General features: G+C 43.3%; 1 protein-coding gene across 1 annotated transcript in view; it reads right to left on the bottom strand.

Annotated features, from left to right (window-relative positions):
- SORL1 (sortilin related receptor 1) overlaps positions 1–21,334 on the bottom strand; it is a 158,362-nt gene that overhangs the window by 96,740 nt on the left and 40,288 nt on the right. The window contains exons 7-11 of the mRNA XM_008530665.2: positions 11,813–11,914; positions 10,625–10,794; positions 4,887–5,079; positions 1,409–1,526; positions 1,134–1,207 (exon numbers count right to left, since the gene is read on the bottom strand). Coding sequence (XP_008528887.1) covers positions 1,134–1,207; positions 1,409–1,526; positions 4,887–5,079; positions 10,625–10,794; positions 11,813–11,914 — 657 coding nt within the window. The remainder of the gene's footprint in view (positions 1–1,133; positions 1,208–1,408; positions 1,527–4,886; positions 5,080–10,624; positions 10,795–11,812; positions 11,915–21,334) is intronic.

Raw genomic sequence — 21,334 nt, 5'->3', positions numbered from 1 at the left:
ACCACACTGTATGTATCCTTAATTTACACACACACACATGTCTGTGTCCCAGATCTCTGAGCTGGAGGGATGGTGAGCCCTACCTCAAATGAGATAAGGTACGTGACAGGTCTCTGTAAACTGCAAAGAGCCAAACAAATATTGGGTATTATTACTGCTTTATACACTATACATTTAAAGACGACAGCGTACATATTGCATTCCCAGTAAGAAGCACCATGAGGATGGGAACTATCCGCTAGCTCATTGGAGAACTCCACGATCCTCCTGACATCCACTCGGCCTGCGAGGGGTGCTCATAAATTCTTGTCAAGTGACCCACTGAGTTGTCCTCGTGGCGCCCTGCACAGACAGCCCAGTGCCACTGAAAGCAGCTCCTACCGAAGGAGACGGATACACTTCCCTTGGCCTTCCTACATCATGGGAGGCTGGTGAAAACCATTTTTCTTTTTACAAGTCTGAGAATTCTCTAATGTCCAAGGCCAAATTAGCATTTCGAGACCAGAGAACTAGCTCCACCTTCAGAATTGGTATAATCAGCACCTAAGGACGCAAATTAGTTATGCAACCTTAAGGCAAAAACAGGCTTCTTCCATAGCACAGAAAGACAGGAAAGTCCCTGTACAGCACAGCCCAGTGAGGGAGGCCTGACTTTAACTTCAATAACACAGAAAATAAATAAATAACCAGTTTCAGTTCTAACACCACTACAACGGCATGGTCATTTGCTAATAGATTAAGTAAATATTGACGGAGCACCCACTCCGTGCCATACACTGCTAGGTCCTAGGGGAGAAGGGAGCAAAACAGACATTGCTCTCTCCTCATGGAACTTACAATCCTGGAACATCTAGTCAAATCCACAGCTGTGGAAAAAGAGCTCTGTCTTTGATTCAACGTAACATTCTCGGCAAAACCAGAAGCCCACGAGACAAGGTGTGAATGCAACCTCAGTGCAGCGACCCTTAGGTGGGGCCCAGGGGACCTCTCTTTATTTTATAGTCATACTTGGCATCATTGGCCTCCACTATGGACGACAGGTGTCCCTGAAATGTCAAAGCACAGTCCACGTTCTCATGCAAAGAAGAACCGGGCCGGGCCGGGGTGGCCGGGTGGGGGTGTGGGTTGCTGACCTCTCGCCACCGGGCTCCGGCACTGCTAGAGATGTACACGTTCGTCTTGCTTGCCAAGTTCTTTCCCACTGAACCTAAAATGCAAGAGGAATAATTATTTTAATCTCAAGAATACATCAGATACTCACCTTGCCCAACGAGAATTCTGAGTAGTATCTGGCAACTAAGAACGTCTCAAAAGCACGAACAGCAGTCACTGTGGGTGGTCACCAAGTACTCGGCTGCACAGAATGCACGGCTTAACCCGTAAGGGAGAAGAGGCAAAGTGAACTCACCAGTGGCAATGATGAGACCGGGAGCCGACTCCTTGGAAAGGATGGGCATCCTCCGGAGCTGGAGGTTGAGCAGCTGACTGAGGCGCTGGGCCAGGTGGAGGGAACAGCCCTGCGAGAGCTACAGAACACAAGTTCCAGGCAGCATCAGCACGTGATACGATGCTTACAGCTCCCTCTAAACACTGAGGCCTGGGTGAGGGCACTGCAGCTAAACACAGAGGAAGGAGACCTAGCCCAAAGGAAGCCACAGTCACAGCCCGGCTGTCCCCACACTCCCCCGGGTGGACACAATCATCTGATTGTAAACGCCTCTCACTGAAGAAAAGAGAGAAACACTAAAAAGAATTCCTTCTCAATAGAGATTTTTCCAACAAAGATATACAGACGGCCCATGAAAAGATGTTCAACATCACTAATTATTAGGGAAATGGAAATCAAAACTACAATGACATATCACCTCACTCCTGGCAGAATGGCTATTATTAACAAGACAATAACAGGTATTGGAGAGGATGTGGAGAGAAGGGAACCCTCATACATTGCTGGTGGGAGTGCAAACTGGTGCAGCCATTATGGAAAACAGTATGGAGATTGCTCAAAAAATCAAGAATAGAACTACCATATGATCCAGCTATTCCGCTGCTGGGTATTTATCCAAAGGACATGAAAACACACGTATGTAAAGATACACGCACCCCTATGTTCACTGCAGCATTATTCACAACAGCCATGACTTGGAAATAACCTAGGTGCTCATCACAGAATGAATGGATAAAGAAGATGTGGTATATATCCACAACAGAATGCCACTCAGCCATAAAAAAGATGAAATCTTGCCATTTGTGACAACAAGGATGGACCTTGAGGGTATTAAGCAAAATAAGTCAGAAGGAGAGAGTCAAATATTGTATGATCTCACTCATAAATAGAAGATAAAAACAACAACAAACACATAGAGACAGAGATTAAACTGGTGGTTACCAGAAAGGAAGAAGGGGGAAGGGAGGAGGGCAAAAGGGGTGACTGGACACATATATATAGTGATGGATGGTAACTAGTCTTTGGGTGGTAAACATGATGCAATCTACACAGAAATCGAAATATAATGATGTACACCTTAAATTTATATAATGTTATAAACCAATGTTACTTCAATAAAAAAATTCCTTCTGAGGCTCTCAGAGAACAGCAATTAGAAGTCAGAATCAACTCAAGTAGACAGGAGAGCTATCGCTCTCTCCATATTACCTAGAAATTCTCTCATGTGACCCAGAACTAAAGAGAAATGCAATGATTTCATGGTATTTATTTTCTAAGTCAGTGCAGACATATTTCAAATATGATTTAAGCAATTCTGTCAGAAGAAAAACCAGTAATCAGAAGTCATAAAGTCTCACTGATAAGCTCCCAGATGTACAGCATATGAGATATAAACACCAAAGGATCACATTAAATTTTGTGTTAAGTAGTCTGGATTTGTACAAGGTACAAGGTCTGTGGGTAGCCACCATAAAACAAGTTATCCAAACGGGTCTCTAATACTTATGTTCAGATTTTAACAGTTCTGCAAACGTAGCCTTTTGTTTTGGTCATGCCTGATTCTCTTGGGTAGCAAGTGATTGTCAAAGGGTATTTAGCCTTGTCCAGTGTTCTAGACAGGGTAACTCTGTATGTGCTTCTGTTACAGGTAAAAACTGACATGATTAGCTAGATATACTTATTTTTATAATCAAAGGGTCTAACAAATATCCATCTTGCTAGCCTCATAGTTTAGCAAATGAAAACTGGAGCAAATGGGGTTGGGTGTCAAAGAAATATTTGACAATTCTCCTTTTCTTTCACCACCTAAAATCAGAAGTAGAAACTAAAAGCTGATTCATTGTTGTACGGTTCCTAAAGAAATTAATCAATCAGGGAAACAAAGAAGCTGAATTTTAACAATACCACTAATTCTATTTAACCAAGGCTTGGATCCCCATCGCACGCTAAAAAAGGCCCAGCCTTCATCCACACCAGGCTTGTGCAGAGCTCCCAAGATCTAGAAGACACTACTGAGGGAAGGACAAGCCCTCTCCGAGATATCTGTGTCTATCTACAGTCATGTGCCACATAACAATGTTTTTGTCAACGATGGGCTACATATGACAGTGGTCCCATAAGATTAGTACCATAGAGCCTAGGTGTAAATAGGCTATATCACCTGGGTTTGTGTAAGTACACTCTATGATGTTCACACAACAACGAAATCATCTAACTACGCATTTCTCAGAACGTAGCCCTGTCGTTAAGCGACATATTACTGTACTTATATCCTGCCTCTTTCAAAGTTAGATTTGATGTGGTAAGTTGAGACCTGTTACCAAATAGGAAAGAAAAATCAAGAAGTACATTCTTGTGCAAGAGTCTCCAAAAGAATTTTCCCAAAGACCACAGACATAGCATATAGTAGAGTCAACATATCTAACCACGGACAAACAAAACTCAAAAATCCAAAAGACCAGGTAACTGTCTAACTAAAATGTTACAGTTTCTCCAAAAACTAGTCTTACTGTTTTTTCTCTCAGTTCCTTCTGCCCACCTACTTTACACACCCTAGATCCCTCAGGTGACACGGCAATGGGATGTGGGATGCCACATAAAGCCAGGGACCACAATTCAAAGACCATTCTTCCGTGAGAAAAGAAAGGAGCTGCTTAGGTGAATAGGAACACTAAATGAGACCAAATAATACTTTTAATATTCTGAGCTTTTCAGATGAGGTCACAGATAGGAAAAATTACACATTCTTAAATTATATTCAGAGAGGAATTTTAAAGGAAGTTCCACAGAAACAATAACTTACGGCAGAAGTTCCCAAACTTTCTTGGTTTACAGCACAACTGGTAAGTCAGTAATTTTTTTATAGCTGCCTCAGGCCAGAAGAAACACCAACATTTGTTTTTTCTACGTAGTTAAGTCTAAACAACCTAGTAAGCCTATATGTCGTAATAACTTAATAGCCATTTGAAAAAATAGTATATATAAATTGAAAGCAAACAAACTTTTTATTTCATTCTTAAATAACCACAGTTACTTAATAATGAGATGTGTGCACCTGTTGGGCACTGCACAACTTCTCAAACTTTGGAATCATGTTAGTTACACCACCACTGTCATTTCCTGTTTGACTCCGTTTTTCTCACCTTCTTTCTATCATGCCAACTGCTGAAAATCCAGCTACACAAAGATATGTCATCAAAAGAAATAAAGCATGAGCTGATGATAAAACTGTGAACTAAGTCAAGACAGTAATTCACATGGTGACCAACAGGGGTCAAGTATCACAGTGTTTCCCTCAAAAATTTAAAATATCCCGTGGAGCCCTGTGAGTTTACTACACACCCCAAGGTGTCTTGCTGCAGAGTTTGGGAACTGTAAGGGCAGACCTACAGATAAAAGTTGGTATTTAAAAAACCAAACAGGATTAAAGCATCTCTACCTCACAGTTGATTTTCTCGCCATATCCCGTGAAGGCTGGCGCCTGAAGGAACTCCCAGGTGCCCCCTTTGTCAAAGGTGATGACGGACCTCATGTTCTCTTCACTCATGGAACCATTGATAAGAGTAGCAATGTAGACTCCTTGCAACCCTTCCACGCGGTGGAAGTCAGCAAATGGTTCATTTGCAAAATACCTACAATATGAGAAAATAAACAGCTGTGAACCGGAATTGATTATTTGCTTGGTCTGTTTGTATCCTAAATAACACAAAATTTAACCATTTTCAAGTACACAATTCAGTGGCGTTAAGTACCTTCACAGTTATGCAACCATCAGAACATTGTTATCATCCCAAAGGGAAACCCAGTGCCCACTGGAAGTCACTCCCCACTTCTCCTCCCCATCCCAGATGCTGGCAACCACTAACCAGTTTTCTGTCTCTATGGATTTGCCTATTCTGGATATTTCATATAAGTGGAATCATATACTATGTGGCCTTTTGCATCTGCTTGCTTTCACTTAGCATAACGTTCTCAAGGCTCATCCATATGGTAGCACGTGTCAGTACTTCACTCCTTTACATGGCTGAATAATCTGCTCGTTTTTAAAAAAAAGTGATTGTTTTTTAACTTCGAGGGCCAAGATGCTTATCTGATCAATAACTCCTCACACAGGGTTCAGAATGATGAATAAATACAGCACAGCAAAGTTGACATGAGAGTCACATTTATTTCTTCACTAATAAAACTGACCCCAAATACCCCCAGAGAGCCAAGACAAACAGGGAGCAATAAGCCAGACTTGCCAGACACTAATAACAGGCTTACAATTTAACCCAATTGGTAGGAATATAGCTAAGGGTTACAGCCACTGTCCACTTAAAACTAATTAGCCAACACCCTGGTCAGACAGAAGCCCACAGGGTTTCTGTCAGGAAGCAGAGCTGAGTCCTTTCCTAAAGAAGCAGTAAACACAGTAAGGATGGCACTGGAAACCCTGAGGTGATGCTTATTTTTTTTTTAAGATTGGCACCTGGACTAACAACTGTTGCCAATCTTTTTTTTCTTCTTTTTCTTCTTCTCCCCAAAGGCCCCCAGAACATAGTTGTATATTCTAGTTGTAGGTCCTTCTGGTTGTGGCATGTGTGACACCGGCTCAGCATGGCCTGATGAGCGGTGCCATGTCCACACCCAGGATTTGAACCCGCAAAACCCAGGGCCGCTGAAGCAGAGCGGGCGACCTTAACCACTCGGCCACGGGGCCGGCCCCGAGGTTATGCTAATTAACAGTGAAGCAGAGAATAAAGCCCTCACAGGCCCTCCCACTGCTATGCTAGGACACGGTGATTTCGCTGGAAAGTAGTTTTTCACTAAAATGGTACACATCTTACAAATATAACAGATCTCTGAGAAACGGTAACCATAGTTCACACGTGGCTTTTCAAACTGGAAGTATGCCCTCTATTTAGAGGATTCTGAGCCACTGGGCTTTGTAAAAAAGCACAGAACTCAGGGCCGGCCAGGTGGCACAGCAGTTAAGTGTGCATGTTCTGCTTTGGCAGCCTGGGGTTGGGTTCACTGGTTCGGATCCTGGGTGCGGACATGGCACTGCTTGGCAAGCCATGCTGTGGCAGGCGTCCCACATATAAAGTAGAGGAAGATGGGCATGGATGTTAGCCCAGGGCCAGTCTTCTTCAGCAAAAAGAGGAGGATTGGCAGCAGTTAGCTCAGGGCTAATCTTCCTCAAAAAAAAACAAAAAACAAAACATAGAACTGCTTTTTTTCCATTATCCACCATACAAATCTCGAGCTGGATGACTGCTCTGCCTCCTCAGACACAAAGACGCATACCACAGGCTCTGCAACAGAAAGGGAAAATCAGCAGCACTGGCAAAGCTCCTTCAGACAGAGAGACTGAGCGAATCCTACATAAAATACTGAGCCGAGAGCAAATTAGTCCGACATGTGGCTTCCTTAGTTCTATGTTAGTGATTTCTCAGTTGCTTCCTGAGGAATCAGCCCAAGGTCCACCACCCTCCTGCTCTCTATTTACCTCAGTCCTACTGCTCTTGATTCTGTCATCATGAAGCCTGCATCCTCAGGTTTATTGGCCTCTTTCATATCCCTAGGAGGTCTGAGTTTCTCTCATTTCCACGAGCCCTGTTTCTTACTGTTGGTCACTATCCTGGAGTTTTATCTTTTAGTTCTAAGCAGCAACCTGTCCTCTGTACCTCACACGCTCCGCTGCCTTCAGAGCCCAGGCTTTCCTGTCATTTTCCGCTGTGACCGGCCCTGCAGCAATCCTCTTCACCCTGAGCCCTCTCCCTGAGAGTCTGTTTTCTCTCATTTTCTCTCCCTGGCCCTCATGACAGCATTGCTCCCCAGCTTCTCAGAGTGTCCTGGGCCGCAACCGGCCAGAGAGCTCACTGGGTGCCCCCCGGGCCCTGAAGTGCACAATCAGAGCCCTCCTAGCCATTCGCAGCCCATCGAGCAGGTCTTCCTAAGGTTCCCCCACAGGCCTGACATCTCTCTCATCACCACACTTGTTCCTCCCTCTAGACACCGATTTCCATGAGATTTTCACTTGGCACATCTCATCAATGCCACGGTCACCCCTTATTAAGAATTCTTTCCCCGGCTCTCTAAGTAAAGTAGAACCAGTTTCTTGGCACCACACTTTCCTATTGAATTCAAAGAACAGCTCATTTCAAATACCACAGAGATTTTTTTTTTAAACCAGCCTGCCTACGTAATCTGCCGTTATCCCATTTCATCTTGCTGAGATGGAGATGCAGATGACAAAAGGTCACTCAGCTGAGCACATCTGAACATCTCCCCTTCCGAGATAAAATCTGAAGGAAAAAAAGAAGAAGGCCCAGCAGGACGCTGGGCATCGAATCTTGATGTAAGTACTTTCAAGCTCCTAACTGGACTGTACGCTCAGGCCGGGTGGGAGGGACCTTTGAAACTGCATAAAGGCCACCTATACGTGGGAGGTGGGGCCATATGCTCATGTAACTGAGGTTACTACTTCCTGGGGAGCCGCCCTCTGCAGCCTCGGCTCCTCTCTGCCCCATGATGAGATCTTCATCCTGAATATCCGACAATGAAACCCGGGGCAAGCTTGACTTATCCACCCCATAGCCAGAGGCGTCCAAAGGTGAAAAATAAATTAAAGAGTCAGTGAAAGGCCTGAGGGACAATGGTTCACGATTTTAATTATAAAAAAAGTAAAGAGACTATTACTTACCTGCTAAAAAGAATGTACTGACACAGGCTATGGGTGGATAAACCCTGAAAACATTATGCAAAGTGAAAGAAGCCAGACACAAAGGTCATTTGTTATGTATGGTATGATTCCATTTATATGAAATACCCAGAAAAGCTGAATCCGCAGAAAGAGAAAGTAGATTGGTGATGCCAGGGGCCAAAGGGAGGGAAGAGTGGGGAGAAAGTGCTTAACACAAAGGGGTTTTCTTTTGGGGAAATGAAGTTTTGGAATCAGAGAGAGCTGGTGGTTGCATAGCACTGTGAAAGTACTAAACGCCACTGGCATTGTTCACTTTAACATGGTTAAGTTTATGTTACGCAACTTTCACCTCAATAAATTATTTAAAAAAAAACAAAAGGTCACAGGAACTAGCCCAAAGAGGCTGCCACTGAACAAACCAGAACAAACCTGATGCTGAATCATGGCAGGAATGGCTTACAACACATTGAATAATAAATAACCTGTGAGTCTATACTGGGGGGAAAAAGTAAGGAATAAAAGATGACAGCATCTCAAAGAAGAAATAGGAAGTGGAAAAGCAGTCTTAGAAACCCGGTAAAAAGTTCTCCACTTGGATAACTAATAGGCATCTCCAACTCAGTAAGTCCAAACCCAAACTTGATCTTTCCCCCAACACTCGCACCCCGCCCAGCCCGTCCTGACTCAGTACATAGTCATCATTCTAGCAGCTGCTCAGACCAAGCAGTGGGCCCTTGACTCCTCCTCCTTTCACACTCCACGTCCAATCCATCAGCAAATCCATCAGCAGATAGAAACTGGATCATTTCTATCATCTCCACTGCACCACCCCGGGTCCCGCAAACATCGTTCTCCACTGGCCTGGATATCTGCAAGACTGTCACAACCAGTCTTCCGGCTTCAATTCTTGTCCCCTCCAGTAGCCTAATGTTTTGAGCATGGCTTCTTTAAAAGATAAGTCACATGGGTGTGCACTTAAAATTATTTATAACACTGTCCATTCATGTTTTATGCATTTTTCTTTATATAATGCAATTCACAATTTTTTAAATGGTAAAAAAAAAAAAAATGTTAACAGCTTAAATCAAATGGTGTCCACCTTCTGGTTAAAACTCTCCATCCCACTTAGAAGGAAAAAATTAAGTTCTTTCCATGCCCTTGAAGGCCCTATTTGATCTGAGCCCGGCTCTCCTGGATCGGGTCTTTTGGGTCCTCTCTCCCCTCCTGTAGCTGGTGATCCCCCCTGGCCTCCTCACCACTCCTAAAATAAACCTCACCTCAGGGTCCCCATGCCTGCTGTTCCCTCTGCCTATGGTGCTTTTGCCCAGGTATCTGCCTGGCTCCTTCCCTCACGTAATTCAGGCACCTGCTCAAAAGTCACCCTCCTGGAGCAGGCTTCCACGACCAGCCAAGAGAAAATAACACCCTTGTAATCCCCTGGCCCCTGAAGCTTTATTTTTCTTCTCAGCACTCAGCATCACCAGGCAGATTACATAGTTGTTTATATTCTGTCTTCCCCCCATTAGAACAAAAGCTCCATGGAACAGGAACCTCGTTCTGATTTTTCATTGCTGTGTGTGTTACTTCACTGCTGGACACAGAGCACCATCTGGCGCAGAGCAGCAGCGCACTGATGAATGAATTGATGACCGAATGAACTGCCAGCACAAGGAGACACAGTGGACAGCAATGACGGGCACTCTGACCTGGGGGTCACGGCCTCAGAACCAGACCTCGCTGCAGACCAGGCAGTCAGTCAGCTTCACCACACGGCTCTTTCCAAGAGCAGAGAGGGATCCTAATCACAGACACCTCACAAAAGTCTGGTTTCTCACACAACGAATGAGAATAAATGGACTCACGGCACTGATGGATCAGAGTGCCACCCACCCACGGCATTCACCTCTCTGAACCCCGGGTTCCTCACAGCCCAGAGAACGCCCTCTCCTGAAAAACAACGACAAGTACATGATTTACTGATAAAGGATCAGTGACGCTGGTGTCTTCCTACAGATGCCCACGGAACAGTATCTTGCAATTACTATAAGAAAAAGACTGATGATGTCAATTAACCTGAGTCACCTAGAGGCAAGGCCCCACGGCCACATACACCAGCTCACCCCGAGTTGATGACATTTTCCAAGTCTTCTTTGCTACTGGCTCAGAGACCACAAAATCAGATAAGTGGAAGAGAGGAACTCAAGGGAGTGTTTGACGCAGGGTTTGTGACCCTAAATGTCACCTAGAGCAAGAGTGCTCAGCCCCAGTGTCACATAAAAATTACCCGGGGAGCTTTTTAAAATGCTCATACCCCGGCCACAGCCTAAACCAGTTAAACTGTAATCTCTGGGGATGTGAACTAGACATTGGGGCTTCTGAAAACGCCCCCAGATGCATCCATACGAGCAGCTAATGATAAAAACCATCCGGCTAGAGGTTAGTGGTTGCACTGATGTACGAAAGCCGAGGAGGACTCGTGGTCTCCTTACCTCACCAAGGTGTCACTGCCTGCCCCTCCCGGGCTGTAATACAGAACATTCTCCAAGGACAGGGAGAACTTCAGCCCCTCTGCCTCCGAGATGTATAAGTTGGTCCGGTTGTTACTATGACTGACACACACAAACACCTGGTCCTCAGAGGCATCCGCGATGTAATATTCCTTTGGAATCAAAAGTGAAAAAACACACAAGTCAAAAACACACATCCGCCCTGTGGGCTTCCCCCTTGCATACTAAAGCAGCAACTTCCAATTCCATTCCAGGGATGACTGTGGGCCTGGAGCCCACAAAAAGCTTCCCAATCTTGGTAAAGATTTGGATGACGTTCTCTGTGGAGAATCTGGGGCTGCCCTGTAGCTGAAGCAGGCCCCTTACTGGCAAATGGGACACAAAATAAGAATGGGCCACTGAACTCCATAAATGACCTAAAAACTTCTTTTTAGTTAATAATGTCTCCCTCTTTTTCCCATGAGACCTATCACAGTACAAAGTACAATATGGATTATGTGCATTTCCTTTCCTTTCATTTTCTCTAAGGTGGAACCGACAGAAAAGATGTGACACGAGTGTCCTCCATCACATACTCCTTTAAGCTACTCACCTTCCACCACACCAAACTGCTAGCGTGGAGACCTCCAAATGCCACCTCGTCCCTGCGGCCACTTCTCTGTTGACACCATCCCACAGATCTTTCCTATCCATCTCCATGTGATAATACGTACTGCACAGTCAAGCAGCGGACTATATGTGGTTTCTTCCTCTGCTCAGTTCTCTATCTCTCCAACCTATCTGTTGCTAAAAGGGTGGGACCCAAATCTTAGCCCCTTTTGGAACCTAGCCAACTGTGAGCAACACAGCGGGTACTTAATAAATAATGGCTGCTGTCACTCACTTCCATTCCTTCAGGACTGGCCCACTGAGCCCATTGACTCTAGCTCTAAACTTGCCAATCCCTCTCCACTAAAATCAAATTAAGCCTCCTGCTCAGCTCTACTTCAAACAGCAAAGAGGGAAAAAACAGACCAAGATGCCCAAAGCATAAGGCTCTCTCTAGAGACCTATGTGGAAAGTGACTTCAGGAAGCCTCCGTCGAATACCCACCCCAGCAGGACACCCTTACCCTGACCCCTGCTTGGGGACAATAACACTTCTTCCCACGCCCAAGAGGACCCCACTCACATTAATAGGATGTCTTGTGACAAACTGGGCTGCTTGCATGGGCTTCCGGTCAAAAGAGACCCAGAGCTGGACAGAAGACGGCTCTGGACTCTCCCAGAAGGGCTGCCAAGGAAGAGGAGAAAAGAAATCAATTGTGCCACATTACAGCCACTCAAAATAAGCAAAAAAGGAAACGGAACAAGTCAGACCCCTCAGATTCTACTAAAGACACAAATGGAGAGTGTGATGGCAAATGCATATTTTTGCAGCATCTGCCATAACAGGACAGCTTGCGCTGTGCTGCATCATCTTAGATACCTGGTGTGCAATAGATACTAGATACAGATGTTAGATAAGGAGGAAGGACAATGGAATGATGGGAGAACCTGGGCCTGGGAAGCAGGATGGGGGCTGCCAAAGGTGAAGCAGAGACTGAGGGAGAGGATTGTATGGGGCTGAAGAGGGAGCAAGGGGCAGAGCCTACAGCCCCAAACCACTGAAGGGTAAGATCAACCACACACCTTGCATACAAAACATATTCTCTTCTCCTTTCTATTCCTAGTTTCAGATTACAAGGATATTCGAGTTACGGGGCTTTAATCTACACCAAGATTTGAGGGAATTTTCATTGATCCTATTTTTCCACCTTTACTATTTCTCATTGATTAAGGTCTTTTGCTAGACTATGCTTTCTTTGGTAGAGTATAGAGTATTCCACATGATGGTGACCACATCACATTGCATTTTAGAGATATTAAACCACGGCTGGAATCTTGAAAATGTGTACCAAAGCCCTAGATTAAGAGCTGGCTCTACCACCTGAGGAAATCAGTAAATCTCTCTGGGTCTCGGTTTATTCACCCACGAAATGAGAAGCTGAGGTGGATCAGGACTTCTCTGTGGATGGGTTTAAATGGTCCAAGAACCCTGTAAATATAAAGACAAAGTTTTTGTGTAGATGCACCCATTCACTCGCCTAGGGAGGGTGTATACCTTGTACCAGATTCTCAAAAGGGCTGATGTTCAAAAAAATGATAAGAACCACGGTAAAGGCTCTATGTGATGTTTTCCAGGTCTAAAAATACATGTCTGGGAACTGAAGGCAAAATCGATGAGGACAGACAAGAAGGCACACTCTCCTGTGGACATAATGGCACCCACGACTATTAAATGTATTCGAACATTGGGATCCCCAGCCAGAAGGTGTTTACTTGGCTTCATTTACCTTGACTATGTTGCTACTATTTATCGTAGATTTTAAATTCCTATAGAGTAAGGAACATGCCAATTTCTCTTAACTGTAATGTAACAACAGTGAATACCCTGTGCTCACTTACGTTCAACAAATACTATGTGAAAAACAAGGTGATGAACAAAAAGTTGTTTTTGATTCATTTGAACAGTGTGTGTGTGTGTGTGTATATATATATATATATATATATATATACATTTTTGTTTTTAACCACCACTGAACAAAATGGTTAAAAGTAGCTTGTTTTAAAGAAGCCAGGTAGAGAGTTATACAAGACTGCCTTCCCAAAGTGGCAGCCTGAAATCCATGTTAATAGCTTGTACTCAGTATGGGGCCATAGGAAATGATTGATCTATTAAAAATGTAGAACGTGTTACCTGAATGAGAAAACCGTTCCCAGCAAAATTACGTATAAATTCCAAAAGTGTTCCTTAAGTCAATAAAATTTTATAGCTATGTATAAAGGTCTGATGATTCGTTTAAGTCACCCTGTATAAATCCTTATGAATATATATGAATATACAGATATCACTGAAACATGTATTTTTATGCTTTATATTTTTTCACTACTTCCTACTGTGGTTATGCCTTAGAAAGGCGCCATTTATCTCAGTGCCACCCGGCCCATCACAGTTCAATGTCCTTGATTGTTGCTGGAAGGTCTGAGAATTGAGAATACATACCAAGACCAGCCTTACTCCATAAATGCAAAAATCACAGAATACAAAGGTCATAAAAAAACCTCAAAACACATCCAGCCCACTTGCTTCTGGGAGACTTATCCCTAAACCTGGACAACGCAGGCTCACTCTTAATGTAGTCATGAAGAGTTTTGTAATATTTTACTGCCATCAAGAAAAATATTAGTAATTCAACCATGACACACTATTGATTGTAGGATGTACTGTAAGGCCCTAATACTTTTCTCTTTTTCTCCCCCTGCCGCTTTTTCTCCCCAAATCCCTCCAGTACACAGTTGTATATGTTAGTTGTGGGTCCTTTCAGTTGTGGCATTTGGGACGCCACCTAAGCATCACTTGATGAGCAGTTGCCATGTCCACACCCAGGATCTGAACCGGTGTAACCCTGGGCCGCCGAAGCGGAGTGCCCCAACTTAACCACTTGGCCACAAAGCCAGCCCCTAATACTTTTCTTAATAAGCCACAGGTTTTGTTGTTGTTGAGATGTTCTTTACCATTATTATAAAAGTAAAACATGCTCATGGAAAACATCCAACAGTACAGGTGGGAATAAAATAAAATGCAGAAGTTCTGCTCCCTCCTCTCCACTCACTCCTCCCACTCGGCTCCCCAGAGTGCCCACTGGTGACAGGCTCTTGTGCATTCTTTCAGAAATGGTCTGTGCCATCTCATATGAGCATACTTATATAATGACAGACACTGCTACACTCACCCCAACATCCATCATCCCTTTCCTCCTTAGCAACAGGACCCGGACTGCCACCTGAATAGAGTTCTCTACCTTTTGTACAATTACAGATGGTCATGTGACTGAGTAGTAGTCCATGAAATGCAACCAGAAGTGTTGTGGTCGGTTTCTAGGAAGGCTGCCTAAAGGGACTGAACCAGCTGGAAGGGGTCCTAGTTTGGCCTTTCTGTTCGTCCTTATTCTTGCTAACTACAATGAAGACTCGAAGGCTAGTACAGATGTCTTGGACCATGAGGGAACGCTGAGAATGGAAATCATTAGTTAGGATGGTAAAACAGAGAGATAGAGGCATGGGCCCCCAATAACACAAGGGTACCAACATACGAGCCCTAGACTGCCCGCCTCCAGGCAGCACTGATGAGAGAAAAATAAACTTCCGTCTTGGTTAAGCCACTTTTATTTCTAGTGTGTTACCAGTAGACTAACACAATGCCAAAGTGATGCATGCAATTGTATTCTTCACATAAAAATTAGATCACAATAGAAATACTGTTGTGCAACTCAAAGTTTTCCTTAACAGAATATCATGCTGTTCTACAAGTTAACTTTTTCCATTAATGGTGTAACTTAGACATCTTTCATTTAACACTAGTAATGGGCATTTAAGGTTATTTCCAGAAGCACTCTTCAATGGATATATATTAACTTTTTCAGAACTACACAAGAGTATTTGTAGGATACATTCTTAGAAGTGCTAGGTCAAAATTTTTTTTCTTTCTTTTTTTTAAGGAAGATTTGCCCTGAGCTAACATCCGCCGCCAATCCTCCTCTTTTTGCTGAGGAAGATTGGTTCTGAGCTAACATCTGTGCCCATCTTCCTCTACTTTATATATGGGATGCCTGTCACAGCGTGGCTTGATAAGCAGCACTAGGTCCATGCCGAGGAGCTGAACCAATGAACCCCAGGCCACTGAAGCAGAATGTGTGAACTTAACCACTATGCCACCACGCCAGCCCCTGAAAATTTTCATTTTTGATAGATAATATAAATAGCCCTCCTTCACCAGCCACTAGGAATTGTTTAAATGCTTTACCCTATGCCAATATTATGGAGTCTGAGAATTTACAAATTAGATTGTTTTTATTTGGTGTTCCCATTTCTAACAAATACAAATAATATAAGTATCTGAATAATCTGAATTTCAGAGAGGGCATTTACATTTAGGTTTGAGATTATGTCAACAGCAAAAGGAAAAGAGAGGTCACAGAGAAAAGCACAGAAAGAAACTAAATAAATGACACATTCTTGCCAAGTGAAGACCAAAGGACATCACAGCAAGCTATTTGACTGAAAGTTCCACAGAGAAAATTGGTGGGAGAATGAGGGCCCCCAGGGCACCTGGTGGACAAGGATACCAGTTGAGAAGCACCCCGGCTACAGCATTCACTGCCATCTTCTCCTCTGAAGCAGTAACAAAGTTTTAGCAAAACATCATCGCCCACATTAATACTGTTTACTCTTAGGGGCCGGCTCCGTGGCAGAGTGGTTAAGTCCGCGTGCTCCGCTTCAGCAGCCCAGGGTTTCACCGGTTCAGATCCTGGGCGCAGACGCGGCACTGCTCATCAGACCATGCTGAGACAGCGTCCCACACAGCACAAGCAGAAGCACTCACAACTAGAATATACAACTATGTACTGAGGGGCTTTGGGGAGAAGAAGAAGAAGACGGAGAAAATACCATTTATACTTAAATATTTATAGATAAAATGATGTATCTTGGATTTTCTTTAAAATATTCCGGGAAAAATATAAGCAGTGGTTAGACAGCTGAAAAGAGATTAGCAAACAGATAATACTAAGGCTGAATGAGGGCACATGGGGAGGACATATCAGTATAAACTGTTCCTTTATGCAGATGTGAAAACGCACATAGTAAAAAAGTTTACAAAGTTAACACTAATCAGAAGCATTTCCAGAATGGCAGAGTAAAGAACTCTGAAAATCCACTCATCCATAAAAGCAAAAACAATCCTGATAAAAATTCTCAAAATTAACTTTTACAGAATTCTGAAAATTAAATAAAGGCTTGTAAAAACCCAAGGAGCATTTATTCAAGAACAAGGACTGAAGCTCAGCAAGAACCGTCAACTTGGTGATGTTGTACTTGCCCTAATCCCAGCCTTTCTCTCTAGCTCGGCGGGAGCCTTGGAAACCCACAGCTTCACAACTCCACAGCTGTGAAAATCAGCAGCCTAGCAGCCACCGGAGAGCACAGAACAAGTTTGGAGCTTCCAAAATGCGCCATGGCCAGAGGACTGTCACTATTCGATGTGCCCGGTGGTTTGCTTCAAAGCTGCATCCTCAGGTCCTTTTCTCTACACAACCTGAGTCAGCACACTGTACACAGACCCACAGTTCATGGACAACAGGGACAACTGGCAAATATTTCACATCACAGGTGCCGGAGAAGCACGACTCCTTGGAGCTAACAAAAGGCTAACTTAAAAGCATAAGAAGGATAAAAAGGAAAAACTGGGGAAGAGGTCCATAAGACGCTTTGATAAGCTCTGAAATATTCCCAGGAATCGACAAGGTCACACAAGTAACACCTGTGAGTATGTTCAGGATAGACCTGAAAAGGGCCCACGCTCTCACATCTGGCTAATAACCTTGAGACTCTGCACAAGCATGAAGTGAAGGCTAAGGCAGAGTCGAAGGCTGCATTGCAGGCATGCCCCCAACACACGCTCAGAGGCCCTCAGCAAAGGCTGCCAGACTCACTGGTTCAAAGCATTTAAGGAAATCTCCATTCAATCGTTAGCTGACCACTAAGCTAAATTATCAAACACTTCAGTAGCCATACACAATGAAGAATACAAACTTTACAAAATTAATGCAGGAAACCCTCAAAACAAAACAAAGAAAACAATAACACAAGGCAACAAAAAAGTCCTAGGAAGGAGAAACACTGCTATGAGGAGTCGCCATATTATATCACTTAAAAAGTCCAGTTTTCAACAAAACAATGCAAACAAGCAAACAGCAAGGTATGGGCCCAAACACACACATGACGTGCACACACACACAAGTCAACAGAAACTGTTCCTGAGGAAGGTCAAACATCGGACTATTTAGACAAAAAATTTAAATCCTCTATCATCAATATGTTCAAAGAACTAAAGAAAACCATGTCTCAGGAATTAAAGTATAAGAACGTCGTCTCACCAAATAAAGAATATCAATAAAGAAATAGAAATTATAGGAAAAGAAATACAAAATTTTTTTTTTTAAAGATTGGCACTTCAGCTAACATCTGTTGCAAATCTTCTGTTTTTCCTTCTTCTTCTCCCCAAAGCCCCCGAGTACATAGTTGTATATTTTAGCTGTAGCTTCTTCTAGTTGTGGCATGTGGGACGTTGCCTCAGCATGGCCTGAAGAGCGGTGCCATGTCTACGCCCAGGATCCAAACCAGTGAAACCCTGGGCCTCCAAAGCGGAACGCACGAACTTAACCACTCAGCCACGGGGCCAGCCCAAAATAAATGGAAATTTTTGAGCTGAAAAGTACAATAACTCAAAAGAAAAATTCACTAGAGGGGCTCAACAAGAGATTCGAACTGGCAGAAAAAGAAGCATGAACTTGAAAACACATTAATTCTGAATATCCATGCTCCAACATGGATGAAACTTGAAAACCGTACACTATGAAAGAAAATAGTCACAAAAGGGAATATTACATGATTCCCTTTACAAAAAATGTCCAGAATAGGCAAATCCATAAGGCAGAAAGTAGATTCATGGCTGCCAGGGGCTGGGAGGAGAGCGGAATGGGAAGTAATGCTAATGGGTATGGAGTTTCTCTTAGGAGTGATAAAAACGTTCTGGAATCAGCTAGTGATGAGCATTATACAACCCTGTGAACACACTAAAACTCACTGAATGGTACACTTTAAAAGGGTGAATTTTATAGTATGTGAATTATATCTCAATATAGGTATTATAAAAAATACTTTTAAATTTATTGGCATTATAGTTTTATTTTTAATCTGTAAATATGTTTTGGTTTTATTGTTGTTCAGGGGTTAATAAGCATTAGGTGCTTATACATAGCTTTATGTTTGCATACACTTAAGTAATGATACAATTAAAATAATTTATCAATAGTTTTGGTCAGCTATCCTAAAATTCACACCCTAATCGTCATCAGCTAACTTCTCATACAGAACACCATAATCGTGAGGCAACTTCTAAGTTTTCCTGTTATCTCGATCCACATTAAAGACTTTAAATTAGCATAATGAAGGTCAGAAATTGGTCTTCAATAGTGAAATCAGTGGTTGGCTGGTGAGTCAGAAGAGTGAAGTACAAGGGAGATGTCTCAGGAGACCCGTGGCAAGCAAGATATCTGAAGTGGCCGATATGTCCTAAAGATAACATGAACAGGGCATAACAACTTAGGGAGGTCTGCAACCTGAACTTTTAGGGGTAATGCCTAAGACTCGTCAAGCTCCAGCACTAGAGGATTCTGGCTGCCTGATGCCAACTGAAAGGTTAACAGAATCCTGCCTCTGCAACAAAGGTTGGCAAACTTTTTCTTTAAAGGTCTGTATAGAAATATTTTACTTTGTGGGCCATGCTGCCTCTACACAACTATTTAATTCTGCTACTGTAACGTGAAAGCAGCAATAGACAATATATAAGCAAATGAGCATGACTGTGTTTCAATAAAACTTTATCAGCAAAAACAAGTGAAGGACCATAGTTTGCCAATCCCTGCCCTAGAACATTCTATCTGCATCATGCAGGAACAGAGAGGGGACTCCATCATCAAGCGCACACATCAGGTCCTTGCTTTACAGATACACATTTGGGCAAGAAATGTCTGAGCTGGCTTTCATAATAAACTGGTAGTGAAGCCGGAGAGGAGCAGCTAACCCTCACATACCTACAACTTTTTGGCAAGTATTGTTATCTACCAGGAAGAACCTAACAGCTATATATTACCAAGTTAACAGCATGATGTCAGTTTGCAGAGGTGCCTCATTGTTGCTTTAATGGCCCTATCATTTTGATATGAACTATTAAGACAAGTGAGTGAACTCACGTCAAAAAAAAAAAAATTTAAACTTGGGTAAAAAAAAAAAAATCAAAAGGCATCAGACACAAAGCATATATGAAATAAGAGCCAGGCCAACAGTGCAGCAGGGGGGTTCTGAAGACTTAGCTATCAGCTCCTGTCTAAAAAAACTAACTTGCAAACAGTTGTAATCATTCGTGGTGCTGGTAGAAAGCAATAGAGTTAATCACTCTTTTCTGTGGTTTTGCAATAGGTCCTTCACTTCCCTAATTCGATTTGAATCCATTTAACACTAAAGCCAGTCGGAATTCCCCAAACCCAGGCAGCCTGAGGGCTAGGCACACCGCAGATAAGTAAAAGGTTACAGTGGCAAGCCTCAACACTCCTGCTGAAAGGGCCATCCAACCAGGGCCAATGTTGCTTATCCTCATAGCTTGGTGGTCTAATCTAATAAAAAGGAGGAAAACACCCATTTTATCGTCCACTGCAGTTGCGCTTTTTCTCTCATCAATCTATCCATTGAGAAACATTCCTTTGATCAAATAATGGACTATTATCAAAAGCTTCTGCCTATGGAAGGCCTCAGGTAAGAGTTTCTCAAATTTTGTAGATTCTTAGGCATCCTAGGGATGCTTAAGGAAAAAAAACACATTTGGGCCCTGCAATCTGCATCTGTAAGAAGTGCCACGTGCGATGGTACCACAGGTGCTCCTCAGACAACAATCTGAGAACACTTCCACGTGGTGGCCTAGCTCATCTTACCTAGAGCCTCTAGCTAAGCTAACACCACTGACCTTGGAATCTGGTGGCCCATCCACGTCCTAAAGGAAGAAGCCAAAACATAACTACAATTTTGTCACCAATACCACATAAATAAACCACACAGAAAGTTGAGAGAGTTGACAATAAAAGTACCAATAATTCAATATCCTCCACCCACCCCCAAAAAAATCTCCTAGTCTAAATTAGGCAAGCAAACATGGCATTCATTCAACTCTATTGTACATCTGCTATGTATCAAGCATTGTGCAAGACGTTTGTTAGTGCCGACAAAGTCCATTCCGACTCCTAGTAACCCTGTGTACAGCAGAGCAGATCCCTGCCCACTCTTTTTGCGTCATCCTCTCACCTTCCAGTGCTGTATCAGACAGTGCTTCATCGCTATTCATAGGGTTTTCAGGGCCAATTTTTTCAGAAGTGGGTGGTCAGGTCCTTCTTCCTAGTCTGTCTTAGTCTGGAAGCTTTGCTGAAACCTGTCCACTATGTGTGACCCTACTGGTATCTGAAATACCAGTGGCAGAGCTTTCAGCATCAAAGCAACAAGCAGCTGCCACGTGACAACCGACAGATAGACGGTGTGGTTCCCTTTCTGCGCCACAGTGATGAGAGAACTGATTCTGAACCACCAGACCATCAGGGCTGGCTATTATATAAGATCCTGGGTACTGAATCAGTGATGATCAAAACAGACATGGCCACTGACCTTACCACTGGCCAGGAATTTAAAAAAAAACTTACCACTGGCACTCTGCAAATCAGCTACATCTAGAGAACAGCCATAGCTGTTAGGTCAGAACAGAGGGCACAGAAAGCTCTAACTAGGATATAACTTAAACTCTTGGGTGTGGGATCTAGAAATAATAGGGTCAAGGGAAACGCACAACCGCTCTCCATCTCAGCCCCAACTCAGTCAGTAGGACAAACCTGGGAATCAGTCGCTGCGTCTTAAAATCATACAAACAAATTCAGGCCCAAGGACCTAAAACAGAAAAGACCTATGAACACTGGAGGACTGGAGACAGTCCTGGAACTCAGGACTGCCCAGT

The sequence above is a fragment of the Equus przewalskii genome, chromosome 6 (assembly GCF_037783145.1).
Source record: "Equus przewalskii isolate Varuska chromosome 6, EquPr2, whole genome shotgun sequence".
NCBI classification, from domain to species: Eukaryota; Metazoa; Chordata; class Mammalia; order Perissodactyla; family Equidae; genus Equus; species Equus przewalskii.
This window is presented reverse-complemented; position numbering and strand designations above follow the sequence as displayed.